General features: G+C 39.8%; 2 protein-coding genes across 4 annotated transcripts in view; one reads left to right on the top strand and one right to left on the bottom strand.

Moving 5' to 3' along the window:
• LMTK2 (lemur tail kinase 2) overlaps positions 1 to 26,353 on the bottom strand; it is a 107,824-nt gene that overhangs the window by 46,675 nt on the left and 34,796 nt on the right. The gene's annotated exons all lie outside the window — the stretch shown is intronic.
• The window catches only part of LOC111936032 (parvalbumin, thymic), a 27,499-nt gene continuing 9,514 nt past the window's right edge, over positions 8,369 to 26,353 (top strand). Inside the window, exon 1 of one of the 2 annotated variants that reach the window (XM_023936752.2) lies at positions 8,369 to 8,524. Coding sequence is in view for 1 of the 2 variants with exons in the window: in XM_023936751.2 (XP_023792519.1) it covers positions 24,127 to 24,167 (41 nt within the window). In the remaining variant the exon portion in view is untranslated. Of the gene's footprint in view, positions 8,525 to 24,063; positions 24,168 to 26,353 lie in introns of those variants that run through there. The other variant, XM_023936751.2, reaches the window with a different exon arrangement.

The raw sequence follows: 26,353 nt of genomic DNA, 5'->3' as shown, positions 1-26,353 counted from the left end.
GTATCACCTTTTAAAAGACAAAAATTGTTTGGAGTCCTACCAAACAGGGAATCCTTGATAAACCTGTTAATCTGTCTGTTAAGGTAGTCCTTTCCATTTCCATCCCACTTTATACTTAACTATAGAAAACAATCAAGAAAAAGTCTCATACAAGTACTAGTCCTCATTAACATTGAGCAAGCTGAAACAGAAGATTAAAGGACAACTTTTTACATATGCAGGCACTCACCTTTCATTTTAAATATCCTTAATAACCCAATCCTATGTAACTGCTCTAAAATTAAACCAGAAATAATTTTAGACCACTTGCATTCCCTTTCAACAGTCTCTCACTGGCTTCCACACTCAGTTGTAGTGAAAGCATAAGCGAAGGCTTCAGGCTAAGGACCCCTCTGTGTATAGTGGGGAAGCTCATCCCGATTTGGAAATAATTTGTCATACTGACAAAAATAATAGTTTTAAAAGAAGCAAATGGATCTGGGGGGCAGATCCAGAAAAGGATAAAAGAAGTGAGTAAGGAAGATGCTAACAGAGAGACAATTGGTGTCTTGATGCTTTCAGCTGAAGTGCACACTTGAAAGAAAAGCACAAGGATCCAAGATTTAGAGGAAGGTGCAGTTCATTGCAGCACTGTAAGGGAAGGATGTGTCTTGTACTGAAAAGCTTATGCTTTCCTACATTTTCTTATATAAATGTATGTTGTCTTCCAGAGCACTGACATTTCAATATCAACAATTACACAAAGAATTGGGTGAATTAAGACAACTTAAGCAGGATCAGGAAGAATCTCGTCAATTGAGGAAGGAGCACAAACCAATATATCCTCCACATGTTAAACGGAAAACAAAATTTTTGATATTTTAATTATTTTTAATAATTATTGGTTTAAAAGATCACATTCAGAAGAAGAACCATTTCCAGAAGGTAACAATTGGTTATCAATTTCTGTACTATCTGGTAATCAGAAGAGAAAGAAGTATAAAATCCTTCAGTGAAAATTTATTATAGAGAAAACAATAAAACCTAATAAGTGAAGCTTATGCCACAGACAAGGAACAACTCACTAAAAACAAATATCAGATGCATTTCAAAGCACCTTGGCCCTCTTAAGGACAGCACCTTACTCTAAAAGTTTACTTATTAACTGGTCACATACAAAAACAGACCTGAAATATGTAGCTCATTTTCCTTATCCTTTCAGTCTGAGAGTCCAAAAATCATCCAAGAATCAAAGCCCTTCTACCTTCCACAATTCCTTTATCTTTTCAATAAAGCTAATTCAACAGAAACTTTTATAAAATTATTTACATTTTGTAGTCTTACAGGTGAAGTTGCTTTGCTTGTAGGATTATAAAATACAGACAGATAAAAAGAGTTTAAGCAAAGCTCATACTCCCTGTAACTGGTTTTCCAGCCCCAACATGAACAATTTACTGAGCTCAACTCGTCATGTGGGATATTTTTTCCTGCCCCTAAGATGACAGCAGTATTGTATGTCCTTCAATCTGCACTGTATTGTTTTGGCCATACTCCTACAAGGGAGTAGAGCTGCTTTTGTGATTTACATTGCTCATGTGTGCCAGGACATGGAGAAACACATTTAGTATTTTTTACTGATGAACTTTAGGAAAATCTAGGGAATGAGCCCACCTTATGTAAGCATGAACTACCTGAGAACAAAAGACATTTTTCAAAATGGTTACCTCCTTGCTGCTTTTCAAAGCTTTGACCAAAGTCAAAAGGTCTAATCTCATTTATTAAATGCCAATTTTGCTCTCCAGTCCCAGAAAAGAAAAACTGGTCCAGGTAAAAAAATGCATTTAACTTCACGGGGATCTGGTGTTTTCTTTTGATACCAAAGCAATGTAAAAACCAACAAATATATCTTAGTGGGATGTTTGTGGTATATCAGACAATACAGACTCTAAATGACTTCTGAAGAGTAGAAAGGTGTTTGATGATAATTTGCTGACTATATCTGAATCTCATGAGTCAACCTCTATATACACTGAGTAATCAGGAATCAACGGTAGCCGAAAAATATGTTTTATTCATATTTTCAAATGTAAATTATTTGAACATAAAGGAAATTCAGTCTAAAGGTCCAAAGCTAATCAAAACCCAGGGGCTGTAGTATGTTCAGCAAGAGGATCTCTTTCATATCTGTACACAATAAAAAAGGGATGTAGTGTTTCAGGGCTGTGAACTCCAGAAGGTACAGTGACTACCACTGCAAATTGAGAAAAAACATCACAAGTGATTAAACTACATGTAAAAATCATTATCAGCACCTTCGCCAAAGGTTTAATTCCTCTGCAAGTGTGTGCTACCAGGGCTAAGTAGTTTTGGCCATCCAAATGTTTTTAGAACATGGCAGGTGACATACCTACTCCAAGACATTAGAAAATGCTAATGTCAGGGCTGCTTGGAACTTCTTTTAATGCCAAAGCAGATGAGGAATTTTAAAGAAAACAAACGCCCCATAACTTCATGTCATAATGTACTGTATAAACATGAAGAATTATTTCCTCTTGGGTTATGGGCATGTGCCATCAGCACATGGCTGGAAAACTGCCTAACAAGCTGACAACTTCTGAATTACCCTTGTGTGAGCACAGCTCAGGTTATCTATTTATAAAGTCATACCACAGGTGTTGCCTACAGTGGGATGTTACAATAAGCAGTAGTTAAGGAGCTTTTCTCATTTTGATGTGACCCAGGTGCTCAGTTGTGCCTTATAATTCTTTCTAGTCAGTGCTCTCAATTAGAAATTTGGAGAGCCTGGCATCTGGCACGGGAAGACAACAGAAATGAACATTACCATTTCCCAGGGGTCATGGATTAAACATGGCTTGCACCTGCTCTGCTTACTGCTGAGCTGGTAAAAGCAAGATTATCACTTTTACCCTTTCATTGGTTAAATTTTACAGCTAGTCTATCCACCAAGGTATAGACTACTTTTTAATTTGACCCAAATATAATCTTCATTCCATACAAACCACTAGACATATTTATTTTTCTTAAAGATATGTCTCAAAATGCTGATTCTCTGAACATAGGTACAGAAAATTTTATTTTTATCAAGCAAATTAACACAACTCACATTACATTTCTACACATGAAGTACTCCTGTCATACAAGAAAATATTGTGGTGCTCTCTGTGCATAACCAGTACCATCAGCATGTGACATCTGATTTTTCCTCTGCCTAGATTTGCTTATAGTTGTTGAAGATCAGGATAGTTACAAGAGCTTCCCTGGCTGGTCCTACCACTGGCAAAGAGCTTGGACACAACATCCCTGCTGCATTGTGCTTTTCTCCAGCTGGCAAACACGAGCCTGGCAGCCATCTGTTAACATTCTCCACACTGATCTAGATTCCCTGCCTGGGCAGACCCACTGCAGAGGAAATATCCACTCTGAGGATTCCTGGTCCCTGTACTGTGAGCCTTATCCTGTAGATGAGGTGCTAATGGGAGAGAAAGTGGAGAAGTGTGCTGGTTTGGTTTGGATAGAGTTAATTTTCATCACAGTAGCTGGTATGGGGCTGTGTTTTGTGTTTTGTATTTGTGCTGGAAACAGTGTTGATAACTCAAGATGTTTTTGTTATTGCAGAGCAGGGCTCACAGAGTCAAGGCCTTTTCTGCTCCTCACCCCACACAGCAGTCAGGAGAATGGGGGTGCCCAAGGAGCCGGGAAGGGACACGGCCAGGGCAGCTGAGCCCCACTGACCCAAGGGATATCTCAGACCACAAGGCTTCATGATCCATGTTTAAAGCTGCTGGAAGAATAGAGAAGGGAGGACTTTCAGAGTGGTGTCGTTTGCTTTCCCAAGTCACTGTTACATGTGGAGCTCTGCTTTCCTGGGATGGCTGAACCTAACTGGTCATGGGAAGTGATGAAGGAATTCCTTGTTTTACTTTGCTTGTGTGTATGGATTTTCTTTACCGGTTGAACTGCCTTTATCTCAACTCATGAGTTTCCTCACTTTCACCCTTTCAATTCTCTCTCCACCCCATCGGGCAGGCATGAGTGAGTGGCTGCATGGGGCTGAGTTCCCATCTGGGGTTAAACCACAAGAAGGAAGGTCTCTAGAAGCTGATCACTTCAGGAGATCCTGTATGTGCCCCACCATCACCTGCCAATGACTCCTACAGAGATCTGAATAGCACCAGTTCCAGCCTGAACCCAGGCTCACCTCTGTATGCTCTGGTGCTGTGGCACTGTGCAGGTGGCTCAATCAATGCACACAGTTCTCCTTATAGAGCAAACTCTGAGTGAGAAACACAGAGTAGCTCTGGCATAGGTTGATTTAATATCCAAAGAACTCATCAAGGGATATTGTTTCCCATATGTGCTCTAACTTCTTTTCTGCTCTATCTTTCCTGTCCTTGTCTGGAATACACTTTGTCCGCTACTGAGAAATTCAGTGCCTCTCCAGATGGCTCTGGCTATTTTCTTCCTTTAAGCAGAGTTTTGTGCTGCTGTATAGAACTGCATGACATTACAGAATATGAAAGTATGTTTAGTACTTTGGAATGAAAACACAATGCTCAGCCCACTATTAGAAGCAAAAATCTAAATAAGACAGATATGAAGGAGGGTCACCATTTGGAAAACAGCATGTACATAATAACTTAGGGATTTTCTGATCCTATGATGAAGAAATCTTGCATTTAATGATTTCCAGGTATATATATAGATCATTCACACAGAGAAAGAATATTCATTGGTTCAGAGGACCAATAAATTTGTTGTACACCCAAAATGCATTGACAGGAAACACTAAACCAGTTATGTTTTATTTTATTGCTACTGCACAACAAGCAATTAACATAAGCACTTGTGATAATTACAAATTAAAATATGCAATTGGTCATGCATTTTGTGTATGTAATTTTGAGTCTAATTCATCATCTGGCCTGGGAACAGCTATCATATATAGCCACATTTATTTACAGAAAGAGACTCTTACACTGCAACTGATTGCTTTGTGCAATGATTTCAGCATAAAGGAGACACAGTCAAACAGATTTGAAGTAGAGCAGTCATTCCTGTGTTCTCTGTCTACTGCATTATTATTGATACACTTTTGCTTTTTGCTTGGAACTATATTTGGCAGAAGAACTCAGGCTCCTGCCTGATCTTAAAAAAAGTAAAAATTACTGAGGAAGGATGGAACAGAATTGCATAGATAGATTTGCACATGATAGACATACATGTGTAAGAATGCATACAAAATCCCAGTGAAACAATGTCTACATTAGTGCTACAAATTCTGTAAGCCTTTAAGCTGCCAGAAGAATCTCTCATTGATTCTGCCCTTTGTTTCAATGCTACAGACTTCAGCAGCAGTTCCAGCCTTTCACAGAGGGAAGGGTCAGCCCCTGAGAGACCGATAAGATATTGCAGAGATTACTAGAAAAGAAGAAATACATCCACTTAAAAAGAACATGGAAGAAAACAGTGCCTTTCAAATGGAACTACAAGAAGCAGAAATCAGAATCTCTGGCTATGTTTAGAAGCACAACATGATCCTATTTACGCAAGGGCCTCAACCCAAATAAGTTGAGGAAACTCCCGTTCCCAAAATTAGGAAAAGAAAAAGTAACTTGCATTCACTTAAGACTCCTTTCAGGCTTGCTCATCTTTCATTATACAGTTCTGTAGATAATTAGTTCCTAACTGAGAAATTAAAGATGAAGCATACTAAGGGTGAAATAAACACAGTATGGGAATGAGATGAGAACCTAAGGAAAATTTCATATCACGTTTCCTGAAAGTGAGCTTCTGTCAGAAAGATGATCATGACTGCATGAACAAGCCCCCTAGTTATTCCCAGCAACATGACTTTCAACAGCCTTTGATACACACAATGACAGCTTTGCAGTATTAAAGCTTAATTTGGGGTGAATATAATTCTTCCTTGATTTTTCTCTCCACAGACTCTGATGCAATAAATTCCCCTGACACTGCTGCTTATAAAACCAGGTAGGTCAAGTTAAAGCAGTTAATAACAAATATGTGTGGACCACAAGGTTTTTTCCCCCTGCCTGCAGTATCCTGTGCATAATTTTACATAGAATAAATTGACTTTTGTTAAAAATACTACATGGCTCATGTAATAAGAGGCTGGAATTTTTGATTTGACATAAATATCCATGAACAGCCTTAAGAAGAAAATTGCTGCAAGTCAGAACTTTATGTAGCTTTCAGAAATGAGAACTGGATCTAGGTCAAAACTGAAGCTTTAAATAAATACCATAAATAAATTGAAGTCTAGACTGTCTAGTTCTGTAAACAGGAAAGATTATTCTGTATTTTCAGTGACATGTAGTTCACATTACAATATGGTTTGGAACAAAGAAGTGTGTGATCACTCATAAAGCATTTTCCCTAAATGCTAATGAATCTATGGTGAACTGAAAAACAGGCAAAAATGCTGTGACCTTCCTTTCTGCTCAACTCTCAAGCAATCATCCCCTGGAAACTCACATTGTGCATCTTTAGGTAACAGAATAAGATGTGAGGTATTGAATAAGGCTTCTCTATCCCACAAGCCAAGTAAGTCTTTGCACTTTGATTTTGCAGTCAGAACTTCAGCCCAGTGCTGACTCATGTGCATCTTACAGGGTCACAGCTCTGATTTGGTAATACTGCCTGGCAGTCAGAACAAGAGCTCCCATTGCAAAGTTCATTTTATCAAAAAACCAATGTGAATATAATGCTTTGAAAAGAGATGGATTGATGCTACAGACTACAACAAGCTGAAATAGTAATTGCCTTGACTGTAGAGGCACCAAAACAAAATGCTTTTCTAATCCAATCAGTCACCCTGAATTGGACCTGGGACATATATTGGCAGTTAGGTACTATTAAAATACTGCTGGTATTAATTACAGTATCATGAATACTGTCATATCCTTGCCATCTCTATTAAGCTGTCACACATATTGCTGCATGTGCAAAACTCCCTCTGAGCTCGAGCTGAAAGATGATGTTCAGAAACAGAGCACACATTTACCCAATTTTCTTCATCAGTGTTTAATTATGGTACCATTTTCAGTGACACTCTGCCTAAGAGCAGAAATCATGGACAAAATCCTATCTACCCAATGGGGCTTCCAGCCCGAGCAGCATTGTACAGACTGCACAGAATTCCTGCATGGAATTACTGCTATGAATCACACAAGCTGGACTGTTTCACCAGTTTTAGGTAAGACTCCTGTTCACTCTCCAGACTAAAATTGTAGACACAAGATCAAATGTTTATTTCAGCAGCCACTTCCCACACATAATTCTTCCCCCAGGTGAAACAACTTCCAGTTTCAGCCACCTTTCAGCACAGGCAAGCAAAAAGAACTCTTACAGAAGCAGGTGCCTCACCAAGATGACAAGAAATTTCAGATAGTTTCCTGACATTCTGCTGGTGGGAAGAACGCCTCTACACTTTGTTACCAGTAGACCAAAAATTCTTTGCCAACCATTCTGTCTTTCTAGAAGTTACTGCACTGGTGGTGTGACTTTAAACCATGTTGTCCTTTTGCAATAATCAATCCCCAAACTCCTCTAAAAATGTGCCTCTGACCAAATATCTCTTTAAAAGATATTCTGAGCATCAAACAGGCCACAGAAATACCAGTGGGACATTTCAACACTGAAACTGCTGTTCCTATCCTCTCTATTGAGAAATTACTTCCTGTTACCCTCTGAGAACTACTAATTAAGATGTACTAAAGTGTTTTGCAGGTACAATATGCCAGGTAAATGCCAAAAATTTCTTTAACATACTACAATGGAAAGGCATGAGAACAGCAATAAGGAAACATAGTCCAAAAATGCTGCCAGATAACAGGAGAGCTATTGTATCTGAATTAATAATGTTGCAATAAAAGAGCTGTTCTTGCTACATGGAGAAATGCAGAAGTTCTTACCAGAGCTGCTAAACTGTAAACACTGTGGAACTGCTGGCACTTTGAAGAGAACTGGGCTACTTTTGGTCTGATGGAATGAAGATGAATCAGATACAAACTTATTACTCTTGCTCCAATACACTGAACCTTTTGCTGCTGTCCTCCTGTCTAATTAAATTTTACATCTCTGAAAAAATAAGCATGCATTGCAGCCAGTGGTAATGGGTGAAAGGGAGAGTATTCCTTGAGCTGCACAGCCTAAATCTCATCTTCATGTAGAAGGCAAGAACCGCTTTGCCTTCAGACTCCAGCTACAGTACATGCTGCCCTTAGCTATTATCTAATCTAGAAATGCACAATATTTACTTTCTGAAAACAGTTGCTCCTGAGCCTATGATGGCAATTCTTCATTGTACAAATATTTGGAAAATATTTTGCATCATCCATCTCTGTCTGGAGGCACTTCCAGCCACAGCAACTGGGTGTGTGCAGACATGAGTGACTGGGGCCAAAAGAACTCCAGGAATGTTGTTTCTCAACAAGTCTTTTATATTTATTTGATCCTGCAGTCAGTGCCAAGAAGCAGATCTCTGGTGGATTCAGCAGATCAGGTATGTAGGAGCATATTTCTTCCCTGGCTTTGCTGAAATTTATAACCTTAGTGAATGGCTTTGTGATGTGGCTAAAATAATTTCTCCGAAGAACAAGACATGCAGATTAGCTCAAGTATATCTCTCCATAGGAAGTGCTCTGACTATTCTAATTGTCTGTGAATGCCAGAAAAATACTGGAAATATGACATCCACAGGGGAACACATCAGTAAGCACAAAAACCAGTGTTTCTGTACTCTTTCTTCATATTAACTTCTATATGACAATCCTGAGAGGGTAGTCAGGACCTGAGGACCTGTGGAGTGTTCACACTGGCAGGTAAGTTATCAAATGTCTATTTTCAGGCCATCTTTGATTGTGAAAAGTGTTTAGTTACCATCTGGGCATGGCAGGGGACAGCCTCCCCCTGGGCCTCACACAGGACATGCCCTGTGTCCCTTGAAAGTTGTCTTGCACAGAATGGCAATGTCAAAGGCAAGGTGAGATATCAGAAGCTCATCAGCAACCCTTCTGAAGCATGGAGAGGTCTTCTGCCTTTCTGCTGAGAACAGAATATTCCCACTAATGCAGTGTGTAGGGAGTTTGTTAGGGAAGACAGAAATGAGAGGAGAGGGAAAGTGTCACTGAATGTTGAGGAAATGGCTGAGCGTGAAGAAATCTGTGATCGCAGTGACCAAACAAATTCTGCTTGGGTGGAAAGGACTTGGACTAGAGATGACAAAAACTGCCCCATCAGGATAGTGCTGAGGATCTTTTACAGCCTCCTTCCTCTATTCAAACTTGAATATAAATTATAAGAGATGTAAAATTACAGGAAAGTAATAACTGCAATTCCTTGTTTGAGGAAGATTTTAACTTAAAGCAGAAAATTAATGCCACCAGTGATAGCAGAGCTCCATCAAAGACACAGGGATGATATAAGGTGGTTTTCTTTAATAATAAATCAACTAACAAGAGATAGTATTGCTTGAGAATAAGCAATGATCCTTTGCTTTGACACTAGGCTAATAACAGATGGGAATGACATATAAAGGAAGCAGTAGTATAATAAAAATTGCAAGTCTTAGAAGAAACAGATTATATTTCTTCATGCACAAAACTATTGAGGAATACATACAATCTCCTCCCTAGCATACTGAAATAACTGGTATATGAATTTTCAAGTAAAAGCAGCCAGCGTTTAATGAATTTCAATGAAAGCTTGCCTAGGACTTCAGCATAGCAAATACAATGTTTATATTCTGAAATGTATTTTTAGAAAGTATACATATTCTAAAATGTATATTAAAAATTCAGTATAATGCCAAGTCTTAGAACAAATTAATTGTGGGGAGGCAAACAGAATGTGAGAAAATATACATGGTTTACCAGAGCAGAGGGTATCAGTCTGAGCTGGTGTATCTTGAGTAAGGTAATTGTCTCTCTGCAATGAAATAATGCAGTGAATTCAGTCTATTGAAGCTCAAACAGATCATTTGATACAGTGCTCTGCAGGAAATCATTACTGAACGTTGAGGTGATAGGGATTAATATAAAAACAATATGAAGAAGGAGCAACAGGTTATAATAAAAAAGTAGTTACAAGAATGGCCAAATTACCTGATGGTATTCCTCAGGGATCACTCTTTGGAGCAATACCATATAATCCACATTTTCATGAACTAGGAACATAAGCAGGCCCAGCCTCAAAAATTGTGCATGTGATAAAAAGCTGGAGAATACTGCCAGTGCTGAGCAGGACCAGATTACCACACTGGAATTAGATGACCTTCTTGCCTGCAGTGATAGAAATTTAATAATGTGAACTGCAAAGTCATGTTCTTGGGATTCATCAGCTGGAAGCAACAGCGAAGGAAAAAGATCTGAGTGTTCTGATAGACTGACAGTGTGCCAAATCTGCCAGTACAACACAGCTGTGGAAACAGATAATGTAGTGTTCAGATGGGTTAGGTGAGATTTTTAGCAGAGAAGGAAATATTGGCACTTTTAGACAAGGCACTAGTAAGATTTTGTGTGAAATATTTATACAGTTCCTGTCAACAGTGTTGAAAAAGATTAGCTTAAACTGGAATCAGTGCAGACTGGCTATTAGAGCAATTACAGAATTAGCAGTCTTAGGGAGAGATAAAAAGAACATGACTTCTTCAGTGTGACAGTGGAGGAACAATATGCAAGTCCTTTATAAATAGATCTATGCAAGTCCTTTATAAATAGATCTTATGATAAATAGAGTGGGAAAAGAACTGAGTTAAAGGTTAACATGACTATGAGATAAAATTTTTATAATCTGATCAACAGAATGTTTAGACTGAAAACTATAGAAAACATTTCTAGCTATTGAAGGAGATCACACACTTGCATGGTCTTTCAAAGGGAGCAGTGAAGACAATAAACCTAAATAGTCTTAATATGAAACTTGATATTCCCACAGAAGAGTTGAATAACAAAGGAAATGAGTCTGTGGGCAGTCAATGTTTGGGACATACTAACAGAGGCTTGAAACAGGACTAGATCTCTCTTGTTCTGTATTTCTTGTGTGTGGATACCATGCTTCACAGTGTTTCTGATTGCCAAGGGACCAGCAGGCTTCTCCCAGAACATCTTCATTGCTGCATAAGTTAGTTTCTGAGTTTTTTGCACATTTCTCTGAAACACTGGTCCTTTTCCAGTTATTCAATAGCCATAGCCAAATTATGTATTTTTCCTCCCAGGCAGCTGGGATTTGCACCTGGGTGCACTGATTGTACAAGGATTTGTGTAGGTGTGTAGATGGACCAGCTCCTCCTCTCCAGGCCCCTTTTGCAGGACTTCAACACCTAATAGTGCAGTGTGGCTCTCCCTTTTCAAACATAATGTACTCTGTTCCATTGCCCAAACTAATCATTGGATGACATTTTATTCTCTACAATCTTCTAGCTGAATTTTCCTTTCTCAAGTGCCTTTTTTTTCCATTCTTGCTTATATTGGTATAAATCTGGAGTAACTGTCCTGTAGGCTGGCCCTTGTTAACTGAAATTAAACATGGGTTACAGATGACTGGAGAAACTAGGATTTCTTATTATGTTCTTCTCAAATACCCTTTACCTCTTAGGACTTCTATTCAGCATCAGTGGCTCTGTCCCCATTCTCTGAATTATTGATTCTGCTCTTTTATCACAGTTTGGAATGCGATAAAGAACTCTGGCTGTGATGCTGTGGAAGTTCAAGGACACCTTTTCAGCACCTGCCAAGGGTGATTCTTTGAAATGCTGCAGGGTGGCTGAATTTCTGTATTATTCCTTTATCTACATTTATCATCTTCCCCACCCTATGTTATGAGGAAAGAAAGCCAGAGTAGTTACATAACACGTTCTCAACAGGAATCCAAATAATTGCTAATTTTATGTTTGTTTTATTTGCTTCCATGTCAAACTGAAAAATAACCTCATATCCCACTGTGAACTACCTGGCCAAATGTAATTCTTTCTTTTATGTCTGAGAAATACCTACAACATCTCAAACATTTGTGGAAACAGTATTAGTAACAGTAGCAACAACACACATGCCATGGTTTGATCTCATTGTGTTATGCTGCTTTTCAGCCCTTTCCCAATGACATCATAATCTGACTCTGGGGTCTCACATAACGTACTTGGGTTTTCCACCACATGAAATATTTTCTTATTTTTCTGGAGTTTTGAACATGAAAGTGGTATGAATAATACAGATTTAATCACAAAATCCTGTGTAGCTTGTAGCCTGTCAGGAGAAGGTGATTTTTTTTGGTCTTAAAATAAGCAGAATTCCAATAGCCCTGCCTGTGCATTTAGACACTCTGAGTATGGTACTGCAGGATATTTCAAATGCCAAAGAACTGCTTTGTTTGAAATGGGTTCTTCATTTGAGGATCCAGTGTTTATCTACGTAATAGAAGACATCTACATAAGGTTTAGCATGGGTGATATGATTCAGGTACTGATGCCAATGGAAGCTTTTCACAGCTTGATGGGAGAACCAAGACTATAGAGAAAAAAATCTTTCTGGAAAACTGGACCTCCACTGCAGAGAAGGAAAGATGCACTGGGAAGGACGGCAGTGGGATGGAGGATCATGTACAAGACATCCTGGCAGGATGGAAGGGGTCTGGGTTGTGTCAGAGTAGCTCTGTGCTCACCTGAGGGAGCCAGAGGAGTCACAGAGGTGACACAAAACAGCAGAGCAGCTGGAAGGGGCAGTCCTGGAAGCTTCCTTGACCTTGTCGCTGATATTTTGTCCCTCGATTTTTGCACTGCAGAGCAGAATTTAATGTATATCAACAAATCCTCATATCCATCCTCCTGGCTAACTCAGCAATGTAAGAAGGACAGCTTTTTCCATAAAATACGATTTACAAACGTTTTTAGAGGCTCGATTTTTTTTACCTCCTTACGACCTCAGTTTGGCTGTGCCACTCGCACGCAGAACCCGGAGGCTGCCGAGTGCTCCGCGGGCAGGCAGAGCTCAGCACCTGATCCCGCTGCCTGATCCTGCTGCTTCCCGGCTCCGAGGGACGAGCCAGCCATCCCCCCTTCCCAAAAACGCCGGGGCCGCGGCCCCAGCACGGCAGACACGAGGTGGCGCTCAGCAGCCTCCCTGGCAGGGAGCGGGGCGTCCCAACAGCGGCAACGGCGCGGTCCCAGGGCGGCGCAAGGGGCTCGCATCCCCGGCATCGGGGTGAGGGGCTCGCATCCCCGGCATCGGGGTGAGGGGCTCGCATCCCCGGCATCGGGGTGAGGGGCTCGCATCCCCGGCATCGGGGTGAGGGGCTGGGCATTCCCGGCATCGGGGTGAGGGGCTGGGCATTCCCGGCATCGGGGTGAGGGGCTCGCATTCCCGGCATCGGGGTGAGGGGCTGGCATTCCCGGCATCGGGATGTGGAATTGTGCCTTCCCAACGGCGGGATGTGGGGCTGGGCGTTCCGAGGGGATGCAGAACTAGGCTGGGGACAGGACAGACAGAGGCCGGGAGCCAAGCTGGGAAAGGACTGCACACTCTTAGTCCTTAAGCGAGTGTTTCCTACATCAGTTCAAATCCTCCACATCTAAAGGCTTTAGATATTAAGAGGTCTTACGAAGTGTAACAAACATGTTAAGGAAACATAGTAAGAGAAAGAAAACTGGGGGAGCCAAGAGACATCTTAACTCACTGATATCAATCCTGCCAGAGCTTGTAAGTCAGTGTTTACAGGCTACCAGTCTTGTCCTGTTCTTCCTGCCAGGCTCAGACACCAGCAGCTGAAAGGAGAAAGGCAAGATCACCACCAACATAAAGTACACAAGAAGATCTTGTTCACCTTTCCACTCACTGTTTTCCTTCTTTTGGTCATTCCCTGCTCCCTGTCGATTTATTTCTCTTCAGTCTCCATTCTGTGCTTTGGCTATACTGTCTCTCAGAAAGCACAAAGGAAGAGGACTCAACAAGCCAAGCCCTGTCTGACAAGTCCAGTATTTTCATCTCCCCATCTTAGCTTAACCACCATGACCTTAGCAGGGCCCACTGCAGAGTGCAATTCATGGATCACTTGTCCTTCCCTGCAGCCTGAAAACCAGCCTTTTTTTGAAGAAGACCGATCACAGTGAAACATTCTCACAAAACAGCTATTTATTATGATCACTCCCTCTGTTAATTTCTCTTTGTCCTGTACAAGCAGGTCAGGCCATGTATGCTTCAGTCACATAATCATGTCCACATGCACCACATGCAACATGTGCTACCTGTGCTGGTACCAGCTGGGCAAGATGAGGTATCTGTATTTATTTATATTGTACCTCATCTTGGAACAGGTGGTCTCCCTGATTTCTTGGCATCACCAGCCTGTGTGAGGCCCATTCTTTCACGCACTGACGTTTATGACTGCTATAGATGTATGACTTATCCCTGGGTAATGCCAACTAAATCAAAATTATGTTTATGCATAAGAACTGCTTTATTTTTCAGGCATCCTGCTTTAGTACAGGCAGTTCAAAAATGCTTTCCCATCTTTTCTCCTTAATACCTTGTCAAAATTTGATTAGTGCATTATCCCTTCTATTCTAGCAGGACCAGCCTTTAAGCAACAGAATTCACTCTTCTTTTCCATCCTATTCTTATGACATTTCCTCTTAGGCAAATCTTGCCTGCCTCAAGAAAAATAATCTAATCTGCAAGGACTAGTTGTCAAGTAGGTGCAGAATTCAATGAGTTTGCACACAATTAGCACAGATGAGTTCCATGGTTGGAACCAAGAACGTGTCATGGAGTGCAAGGTGCATATTTGGGATTAATAAAAATCCATTGCCACTGCTCTGCATCACCCTCCAGGAGCATCACAGCAGCACCAAAGCCATTACAAAGCTTTGAATGGCACTGTGTCCCTCAGTCTTGGTGACAACTTTTAACCACTGCTGAATAACTCAACTGAGCTGGAGAGAGTGTTTATCCTTGTGCTTTGGTTTTAGAGCAATTTGTCCATTTTGATCCCTCTACTGCTCCATCAATGTCTTCCAACACACAGCACTGCTTGGACCATTGCAAGAGCAGAATACTCCACAACTGACTGCTCCAAGAGCATAGTTAAGTTACACCTCATCCAAAACTGAAATACTGTGCATTAAAAATAAAAAAAAAAAAGCTGGAAGACCTTAGTTCTCACCCTGCTGCTTCAGTCACTTGGGAGCAAATCGTGAACCTTTAAACACCAGTCAGAGATCACAGAGACTAACTCCCACATTCATGATTACCTACCATGTTTTGAGTTGTCCTTTTGTCAATCCAAACAATCCAAGTGATTAATAAATCCCAGCAGTTTCACAAAGGCCTGCTGAACACTGAAAGGTCAGTGCTGTCTCTCACAGTGGGGGAAGATGTGCTCACTTTGCTATTGCTAGTTCAGCTTTGGGAGGTCTGTAAGCCAGCCACAAACAGCTACTACTAATTACAATTAGGCTTCAGATCTTCACCTACCAAATATAAATCTGCAATGTGTTTGTATGTTTGTGTCTTACTTGAAAGAGTCACATTGTGATAAACCAAAATGCAGAGTTTCTGACTGGCTGATTAGCAACAGCCCAAATCTGCATGATCTTTACCCACATTTTCACACTGGCTTAGTCTATAATATTACTTAAAACATTCTCCACTCCTGAAACTAATCTGACTTATTTATATATTTACTCTTGCACTGTTTCAAATCCTACTACAAGATCTACCTCCCCGAGATTGGATGTGGATTTGGAAAAAACAATATAAAACCAGAACCAAATAGGAGATTCATTCTAGAACTGAACCTCCCATCCTTTCACACAAATACTATTATTCTATGGCATATAAAGGTAGCTGTTGGGGAGCTGTATAAAAAACAGAAAGCTTTACATTTCTTACTTTTCTAAAAAAAAAGGCAAAACAGAGAAATTATTCTTTGACTACTCTCTATCTGATGTTTAAGGTTGTTTTAAAGGTAATTTATTAAAAATGTAATTTCCTTTAAACATCAAAGGCCTTTTTTTCATGAGTTTTTCCTGTTACATACTTCACAGAAAGTCACATATCAGGTTTTCCTGGTGAAACATGCTTAAAGAACAAAATCATTACCATAGGTGGGGATTTTTAAAATAATTGTTAAGCCTATAACTACTAATATATCTGACTAGCAGCAGAAAAGCAATGACTGGCCTTTTCCTTGAAACGGTAGCACCTTGTCCCATCTCCTGGACAGAAAGTAGCTGGGTTTTGCAGCCAGGCCACCCCAGACAGTCGCACACTGACGTTCCAGTGGTGAGGACCTGGCTTGAGGGTTGTGACAAGAAGGTAGCAGAATTTAGATCTAACTCTGGCTCCAGCAGGGATTTGTAAGGTGAAATATTGGGCTTTAGCCCCACCCAATAAGCACCTTCCCCCCAGCCTTGCCCACAGTTTCTCTGGTCCCCTTGCTGGGGTCACATCAGTGCACAGCAAGGGAGGATGGAGGGTTAATGAAGGCCAGTGTCTCCGTGTCACTGCTGGGCCTCAGCACCACGGATCTGGTGTCTGCGCTGAAGAATGAGTCATTTTAAAAGAATGTAGGTATCAAAATGCAGGCAGTTCTCCAGCTACATACAAGTTAGACTATCTGTTTCTTGCTGATACAAATTTTCACACACTGGGGGGGAAAAGCGCTGGTTTCATGCATCACTTTGCACTGGATTGTGTCCAGTTGCTTTACTTATCATTATGCAACTGAACCCAGGGCAATTCAACACCCAAGACAAAATTAGAAATACATAAACATATTTGTACTGTTTCTTTGCTCTCCATAACAATATTTGTTTCTCTCCCCAACCCAAGATGAACTGCACAGAACAAAATGAAGTACAGAAAAAATCCCCCTAATTTTATTTTTCTGAATTGAGTACTTTGCCATTTATTATTGGCTTGCATAGCAGATCAGATGGGACTATTTCAGTTTAAAATAAAACTACCATCTTGATAGCTGGGGAAATTCATACATGAACCAAATGTACCATAAGGCAGAAGTTAATCAGGCAAAAGCTGAATTTTTTTCAATATAGGGACAAGCAAAAACTCATGACCAATGTAACTCAAATTCTGTTTCTACCAAAATTACAGAAGTAAAAAGAACTTACAGGAAAGAGAAAAGATAAACAAAACCAAACCGAAACAAAACAAAAACACCCTGACAATAAAACTACCTGGCCTGTATTCCAGCACAATTTTTCATCTCCAGAAATCATCGATAGTGTCTCTGGAGTTCATACCAACCTTTCAGCTGTTAAAGAGATTAGCCAAGTTTTGTTTATGGGGGTATAGCATCTTAAGTGATATACATGAACTCTTTGTGATACATTTACAGTAGGATCTGATTCCTAGAATCATCTGTCTTGCAATGAAGCGGTTTGTAGCACAAGAATCTATTCAACATACACTGAGGCAATATCAACAATTCTCCCTTTTGGCTTTGACCTCTTTCTTTCACCCTTTTTTAAGGACAAAGCCTATCACTTAAATGCCTGTGGCAAACTGTACTGGCACAAAGCACACAATAAATATCAACTGTGCAGGGCCTCAGGGAGGCTCAACATCAGCATCAGAATTAGAATTCAGATAGTCCATCCGGGGTTTTGCATTTCTCTCTCTGATAAGCATAAATAATTTCCATACAAAGACAGGTGTTCTCTGGAGGCAGAACTACAGAGGTAAAGGAGGGGGGTCCCGTCCTGTGCTTCCTCTTCATTCCTACCAGGATAGGGCCTTGCTCCTAAACTCAGCCATGTGAACTATTCAGCCAAATACCTGCTGCCATTCCTGGGCATCCTGCACCCGCTGCTGCCTGAAGAGTGTCTGTTTCCTCCTTCTACTGACAATTACCATATTTCTTTGACCACGTGTTGAAATGTTCCTCTTTTGACTGGGAAGTAAATTTAGGAATACGTCGGAAAATAACTCCATCACCTCAAAAGAAACCTCCACGTGTTTTGACAATGGTCATAAAGTATACTAAGGTGGCTTTAACCAAAATGAAGTACAGGATGAAAAATTACCAGATCTTGGTAAAAACAAGGATGCTACTTAATTTTGAATTAAAGTAGTAGAGAAGCAAAGAAAGATTCCATTCATTCTAATGACCCCCAGCTTCTGTAGCTATCAGGTCCACCTTGTTAATCAATTTCCAAATGTTAATTATAACATAATTTTCATGGGAAACATGTCTTATTGTGGTCCATATCATGTTGGCACTCAAATCAATGGGGATTTTGCCATTGACTTCAAAAACAGGAAGTCTCATACAGTAGGCATTTCTAAATTCCAAATATTTGTCCATATAATTTATAAAGGATGGTGTTGCTTGCAAGACTAAATCTTGCTCCAGTCCCAGTAGAAATCCATGGAATTTATTTCTTTTGGACCCAGGAACACTGTGCTGTCTGTGTGTTGTATTTATTACTGTCAGGTAAAGTTAATTTCATTCTGCAATCTGTTCTCCAGACAACAGAGGAATGACAGCAGCAGCCTCTGAAAGAGCTGTGTCCAGCCCCCATCAGCCAGAGGGACTGTTACTGTGCTGTGTGAAGAGAAGGACACAGGGACATGGCTGGGCCCAGACTATGGGGTACCCAGGACGAGATGTGCTGAGATTTCAACTTTATTCATTTGCCCAGAAAATCTCCTTCTGGTCAGAGAGACTCCTCAATGCAGAATAAAACCACCAGAGCAATTCTCTGAGCATCTTCTTCTTATAAAGCTAGAAATACAAAAATCATAAAGTCGGACATACCACACACATACAGAGCCTGTCTTTCCATGCACAGGGAAAACAAAATATTTTTCTTTGCTTTTCATTCTTATAAAACCTTTGAGATTCTCAGCATTGGGATTGTGGCCTCAACTTTTTATTTGTATTTAAATCCTGCCAGCTGAAGAACTTACAGAAAAACAATATTTTGTATTTTAAACATTTTATAAGAATGAAAAGCAAAGGAAAATAATATAAATAGGAGCACATAATAAATTTCAGTGTTGTCATATTTAGTGGTGCAATAAAACCCCCTATTATATAGGCACTTTACCCTAATCAAAACACATTGAGAGATTGATTCCACAATCTCTATTCATTAAATTCCCACTCACTCCTGACCAGAGCTTTATTTAGAAATTTGCCAAGACTCCTGTTTCCTTAGACTTCACAGCTGTAGAATTTACAATACAATTCACCACTAAGTAAACGTTGCCTGCAGAAATGTCAGATAATACAGACTATCTCAGAAAGATCTGGAAAGTGCTCTGTGCTCCCCACAACAGAAATAGTCATTACTACCAGGGAAAGATTCCTGTCACATGTGATTCAAAGAAATGACCTTTATAATAGTAACTGCAAATATTTAGAAGTCAATAAAATACAGGCAGTACATTTGTTTGGGGAGGGAACCTAATTTTCAGTTTTAAAAAGAGTCACTTTGCCCAGGTTTTTCACTGTACCAGGAGTTCTACTATGATATTTACAGACAGATCTGTAAAACTCAGCTCTTGGTCTGCAGCTCCTTCAAACACCTAACTCCAGAAGTCTAATGTTATCAGCTCTGAGAAAAAGGCAGAAATAGCTCTGTACACAGATGTGCTCTAGGCAACATCACAAAATACATCCCTTCTCCCGAGCTTGTCAAGCCTGCACGTTTTCCCTTGATGAAAAGGAAATCTGAGATTGCATTTTTAGTAGCATTATGGAGAAAAGACACTAAGTCCTTGAGAGCTAAAAATTGGATGCATTTAAAAAGCCTATTTTCCATGTGTTTACCTCAAAAACATACCTCTTTCCCTAAACAAGCACAATCTGATAAAATTTGAAACCAGTGAGTGGGATGTGATCAACAGGAGAAGCTAGATAGAATTTGGATTCTTGTGACTCTTTTGGATATAGAGGCAGAGTGTATTCCCCAAACACAGAACTCAGTGTTTTTGTTAAATATAGCCATAAACTCTCCCTGTGCTTGAAAATATGTGTCAGCCTTATCTGCATTGACCTGTCTGTAATTTTACACCCTGTCAGGGATCTGAAAAAACAGTCTTAACACAATCTAGGCTGAGAGCCTGTGCTTTTAGAAAACTCTGGGTCTGGAGTAAAATTCGTGGTCTTTTCCAATTTTGTACTGTTGCTTTTGCGCCAAGATCACACCACGAGGCTTGTGAGCAGCAGCACAAGCACAAGTTCTTGCTGCAGGATTATTCAGCTTTGCTCAGTTATGAGCACAGTGGGAGGAACATCCATGAACCTTAGAAACTAGAATTTAGGAAAAAAGCTTATAAGGGTCATAGAAAGATATTTACTTCTTGATTTTGGTGGAGAGACTTGCCCACCAACAAGAAGGAACTATCAAGCTTCTTTTGTTTTCTACTGAATTGTTATTAATGAACTGCTCTACTTGCAGCAAAAAAAAAAGAATATTCAATACATCATCCTTTAATTCTGAGTTTTCTAATACTGATGAGAATATCCTTCAAACTAAGTGCTCTTCCATATTCAGGTAAACAGGTCTGTTATTCACCAAGTCGGCATGGTTCTCTTAAGAATGGTGCTAAAACCATCGTGGGGATTTTGAGCCAGCTGAGACATAGGATATCTGATCTAGCAGTCCCTTAGTTGGAATTTCCTTGGTAGCTGAAACAGTAGAGGACAAGCTGAAATACCAGATTCATCAGACAAGTTAAAATGTTCTAAATTAAGTGGTGATGTTAAACACATTGATTTTCCTTTGCTAGGTTGGAGTGAATGGAAACAAAGATCATTTTGAAAAGTGTTGTTTGAGTCGAATGAATTTGATTGTAAATGGAGTTAACAATAGGTTTTGTATGTCAAACCTTTTTTACCCGAACATGTGTCAAAACAATCAGGAAAGAGACTACAGAGAAATCTCCTGTTTGTTGCTTTAATTGTAAACATTTCTCATCTATAATTCTATGTTTTTTTAATCTCTTCCATCTGCTCCACATGTGTTCAGCATTCCCTGGACACAAACAGACAGTTTAGTAACTATATTAGCTCAATTCTGTATTTCTTACATCAAGCCCATGTCATGCCAAGCAAGCAGGTTGGGGTACTCGTCCTTACTCCTGCTGCTTATGGCAGGGTTGTAAATCTGATGTGGGAACTGGCCACAGGCACTGCTCACACCTGGGATGATGTCAGATCTCCTCTGGGGGACAAATGGATGCTCTATTTCAGTGGCGCTTACCCAGATTATTATAAATAAGACAGAAAAATCCCAAGCTCTGACCAGTCATGAGACAGTGTCTCCAAACAGGTTTTGCTGTCTTGGGAAAGCTGAATTTCAGGCTGTTTTCCTCCCCAGAGGCACAGCTGAGCGGGCTGTGTAGCGCTGGCTCCGCGCTGCCCAGGGACAGCTGCCACCTTCCTGAGCCATGAGCTTCAACTGGGCTTGCTGGAGAACCTGAGATAACAAGAGCCAAAGCACCATGGCCTCATTCCCAAGTCTGTACTCTGAAATCCCACCCCTCTGGCAATATCCCTACACAGGTGATACCCCACAGGCTGCAGCCTCCAAGAGGTTTATGGATGTTCCTTTTGTGGGAAGGTTGTTACAGCACTTTAACCTCTAAAGATCGCACCTTTATTTTCCATTTTACTAATTGAGTTTGTTTCTCTAAGAGCAGCCTTGCTATTTTTGCCTTGTTGTTGTTTATGCAGTTTTCCTTGGAAAACTCTAGGGGATTGCTAAAGAACTGGCAGAATTAGGACACCAAGATACAAGTGCTGCCTGATTATCAGATCGTGCTTTTCATAGTTCTAGTTTTAAAACTGGGTGAAATCCAATTCCAGCCACTCAAAGGAAATCCTCTTGGAAGATGACCTGGTGGCCATATCACCAGAAGAAAAGTTTCCATGTTTTGCTTCTGTTAATACGACTGAGCTGTCCATATACTCAGGGTCAAAATAGAAATGTATTCTGCAAATAGAGGTGATTATAGAAGATATCCAACAAATGCCCCAGAGCAGTGGGTCACACTGTGTAGTGAGTCACTGTCCCTCAGTCCCACTGGAGTCACTGCCCAGGACTTCCTCCATCAAAATGGAACAAATTGACAAAAGACCAGGCTGATAATTTCAGTTGCTTGCATCTATAAAGGCACTGACATAACTGCCTATAGAGATTTAAATTTAAGAATGGTAGCCTTATGCATCAGTCTCAAAAAGGCTTCAAACAACTTTCAAACCTTATTCAATGTATGCTTCTCTATCTGTTTTGTAATACCTACATATTTATTCAATCTGCTTGTTAGCAGATTTTAGCAAGAATGTTAAACCATGCCTAACTTTGTACTTTTCTCCAAAGCATGACTTGAATTCTTCTACTAGTTCTAATAATGCATACTCTTTAATTCCTACGCCAAAAAAATCCATCATTCATAACCAGAAGCATTCATAATTTAAATTACTGTCTCTGCTGTTGATGGCACCATCAATTACAGGGTTAGGTGATGGGGAAGATCTGCACTGATTAAAATGCATTTTTCAACATCACTGTTGAAAGGTTTTATATAGCTGCAACTTTCAGGAAGTAGCTGGGATTTGGTATTCTGAAATTACCTTGTCATGGTATTCTGAGATAACAGCTTTGGAGCATTTCTTAGTAAAAGCTTCACATTTCATTTAATACTCAAATTTCAGTAACATCACATTGACCACAGAAGTAATTAATTTTCCAGAGAAAATTATATGTGACAAATTTTGCCCAGAACTACAGCTTGCACAGACCAGCTCAGCATAGGGTAGGACATAGAATACATTTGCAAAATGTTCTTCTCAAATTCAGCAAAGTACTTATGCATTTATTCTCCTTATCACCTGCTTTCATCTCTCTCTTCTCAGAAAGGGACAAGCCAATATAGAGAATTTGGGAATCAGCAAGACCCCGTCTGCTCTCACCATCTGGATTTTCAAATCCAGATGTTGCTGTCCAAATGCAAAAGTCAAATAAAGTAAGTCAAATCCTTGAAAAATTTTGAAATTCAAAAATTGATGCAAAAATCTCAACATTTTTTTGCATCTACCTGTTGTCTCTATTATAAAGTACCTCTGTGAATTGTCTCAGAGAATCAAAAGTCAATCAAGCACCTCCCCATTTGCTGCCTCCTGTGTGAGCAGGAGCTCGAGCTCAATCCCTTTGCGGTTCAAGGGCAATTTCTGCTCTAACAATAAACCAGGCATAGCCAGGCTGGAATTCCTGTTCCAAGGGAGACAGGCCTTCTGCTCTTGAGATTCACCTAGACTTTTGCTCCTTAAGCTTCCTGTTTAGTAAAATGCTTTTTCAAATGTATCCTTTTTAGCAAGGTGCAGACACTGCTATAATTCAGCTCAGATGGAGGCCATTATAATTCAAGGAAAGACTGTTAAGTGAATTTATTACTTGAATACAATAAATTTAATTTTTTGTCTAGAGCAACAGTTTTGAAATAATTTATTTTAAACCTGACTGCAACAATTTTCTAATAAAATCCACAGTAAATATAATGTGGTTTGTCCGCAAATGGAAAAGAAGAACTTGCATTTGCTGTCTGGGTTGTCCTATGCTATACAATAAAGCTTGAAATCACTGGGCTATCTGGACACTGATATCACTCAGGAGCTACAGCACAAATGCAGCACTGTATAGGAAGAACAATGCCTGTTTCTGTCTTTTCATCCCACTGATTCTTCAAATATTTGAACAGTGGAATCATTTCATTGATACACCATTTGATTAAACCAGGCTTAGCTCTCAAATGCTCAATGGATTCTTGTTTGTGAAGACTTAATGCTTTCATATCCGATGTCGTTATGTCTCTAGTACCGATTTCCATATTCATTCAGCTTACTTTTCTATAGTTCTCATTCTAATTATTGTCAGTGTTGTTGGCAACGTCTAATGAGGGACAAAAGAATGTTTCAGAGTTCCTGGGTCTGGGTGCTGTGCCCTGGAGACGTGAACTCCATGTTTGGACAGTATCCAAACACACATCAGCCCCTTATTACGCTCCAGTTTGCATAGGAAAGAAGCCCTGCACTCCAGGCTGGAAGGAGCTGAGACAAGTCCTGACCATTTCCCAATCTCAGCAAATGGAGGAGAAGGGAATTAAGTCACACTTCACTGGGCACCTGTAAGTCAGATTGGGTCCAGGCTTTGTGCACAGAGAAAATGTCTCTCAGAGTCAGCATCTGGGGTTTTTGAAACCCATATATCCTTGGAATGTATCTATATACCTCCTTGGAAAGCAACTCTGCCAGAAGAGAGGCCCTGCTTTATTCAGCACTATCAGTACTAGATCAGCATAAGCACAGATAATGACCCAGTTCTTACTTTGTGCTCCTGCAATTATAGAACCCAAGGAGCTGTTTCTGTTTATAGTGGGAGCCGCTGTTTATACAGTGGGATAAGGACTACACAGGAACATACAGACAGGCTGAAAAACATCTGAGTTCATTTCAAACACATCTATATGTGAAAGCTTGTTGCAACTGAGGATTATTTATAGTGCTTATAAACCATAGTCATAGAGCAGGACTGCACCAGGCTACACAGTGTAAACACACAGACTAAAGTTACAATTCCTGAAACAAGGATCCCCTCAAGGGATTTTACCACACAAGATTTGAAGAACACAGCTCAATAACAGAATATGATAGATCAAATATTGAATAGAATTTCTGTTTTCAGCATGTGTCTTTGCTTCCAGCTTAGCTAGAGAAGATTGCCTTGGCCGAATTGATTTCACTTTCTGCTCAAAAACCATGATAATCCTACACATACCTTCTCATTGCCATTTTTATTTGGATGCTTTCAAAAACAGTAAGATTTTTGCTTCAGAATTAAGGCAAGAAAATTGATTCTACAGGTTTTCTGACATTTACTGCAAGTAATTTTAGACTTATGGATAGAGTCATGTGGAGGTTCAAGTATCTTGTCTGTTTATGAATGATTGTATCAGATTTAACGGACCCAAGAATCTACAATTTCAGAAATCAGTCTATGAGAATTTCTTTCTTGAAAAAAAAAGCCTGTTTCCTTCTGCATCACTGGATGAACATTTTTTGAAAGAAACAGAAATGGAAGCGAACTGGAAAGGTTAAATTTGAGAATAAAAGTTTTGAGCTGCTGCTTCAGAAATCATATAGAATTTACATCAGGGTCATATTCCTTTCAAATTTTGGAATCAGGATTGAAATTCCCATTTCAGATATGCAGGTCCAGAAATTATCTGATTTATGTAAACAATTTACTTGGCTTAAAAATTATGTTTTAAGCATTTAAGAAAAATATGACTGAAAAAGTTTTGTACATTAACATTTTACAGGGCACTAGGAACTGAAAAGCTGCATTGTAAATTTTTAGCATCTCTGAAAATCTACCTCAGAGGTTCAACCCACGTGACATTAGAATGATAGCTGGTGAAAAATAAATTACTTAAATTTTGTGATTCATTCAAGTTTGCAAAAATAAACCGGATCTTATTTGGTGTATTTCCCACATACAGCCTCCTCCCTCCATAGCAACCTTTCCAGAGCTTTTATTTTTAATTCAGCATTTTACTGGGGGTTAGTTATGAGGTGTCTACAGATAGTAGGTTAGGTAATATAAACCTAAAACCACTCACAAATATTCCTAGATCTCTCCAGGAGTTACATTTCTCAAATGACTAGAGCATGATGCATTAATACAATTACACTAAATTACATCTATACAGTTTCCTTCATCTCACATATTCCCAGAGCAAATTACAAGCTGAATGAATATTCCACTCTCACTACTCACTTGTCATTTAACAATAGGTTAAACACATTTTGTCAGGTAACTCCTGTTCCCTGACTTGTGACCACGGATACCCCTACCAGAAGCATTCATCTCATTCATCTGAAAATAATCTCAGGCATGTACGAGGCACTAAACCACACTTATTTAAATTAAAGCAGGCACTCACACAACTCTTTGCTGCACTTTTGTTACTCTATTGCACATGATTCACATTGGCACTCAAAGAATGACAAGAACAGATCATAGAACAATCACAGAATTTATGATGAACCAAAATACAGCTTTTCAACCTGGGGAGGTAGCATCAGATGTTAAAAAAATTAAGGTTAAAAATGGGAAGAATAAAATAACTCCATGCCTCCAGAAGGCAAAGAGCCTTGAGCAAAGAGAAATTCTCAAGCTCAAGGGTTTAAAACTGCTTTTAGTGGTAACCTGGCAAGCTGAAAGAGATGTATTTTCCTTACTTTTTCATACTTCCCCAGTTTGTCCCCTGCCAAGTTGAAGGGCAGCTGCAAAGTTCCTAACAGTATTTTA

The sequence above is a fragment of the Cyanistes caeruleus genome, chromosome 17 (assembly GCF_971803275.1).
Source record: "Cyanistes caeruleus chromosome 17, bCyaCae1.hap1.1, whole genome shotgun sequence".
Classification (NCBI taxonomy): domain Eukaryota; kingdom Metazoa; phylum Chordata; class Aves; order Passeriformes; family Paridae; genus Cyanistes; species Cyanistes caeruleus.
This window is presented reverse-complemented; position numbering and strand designations above follow the sequence as displayed.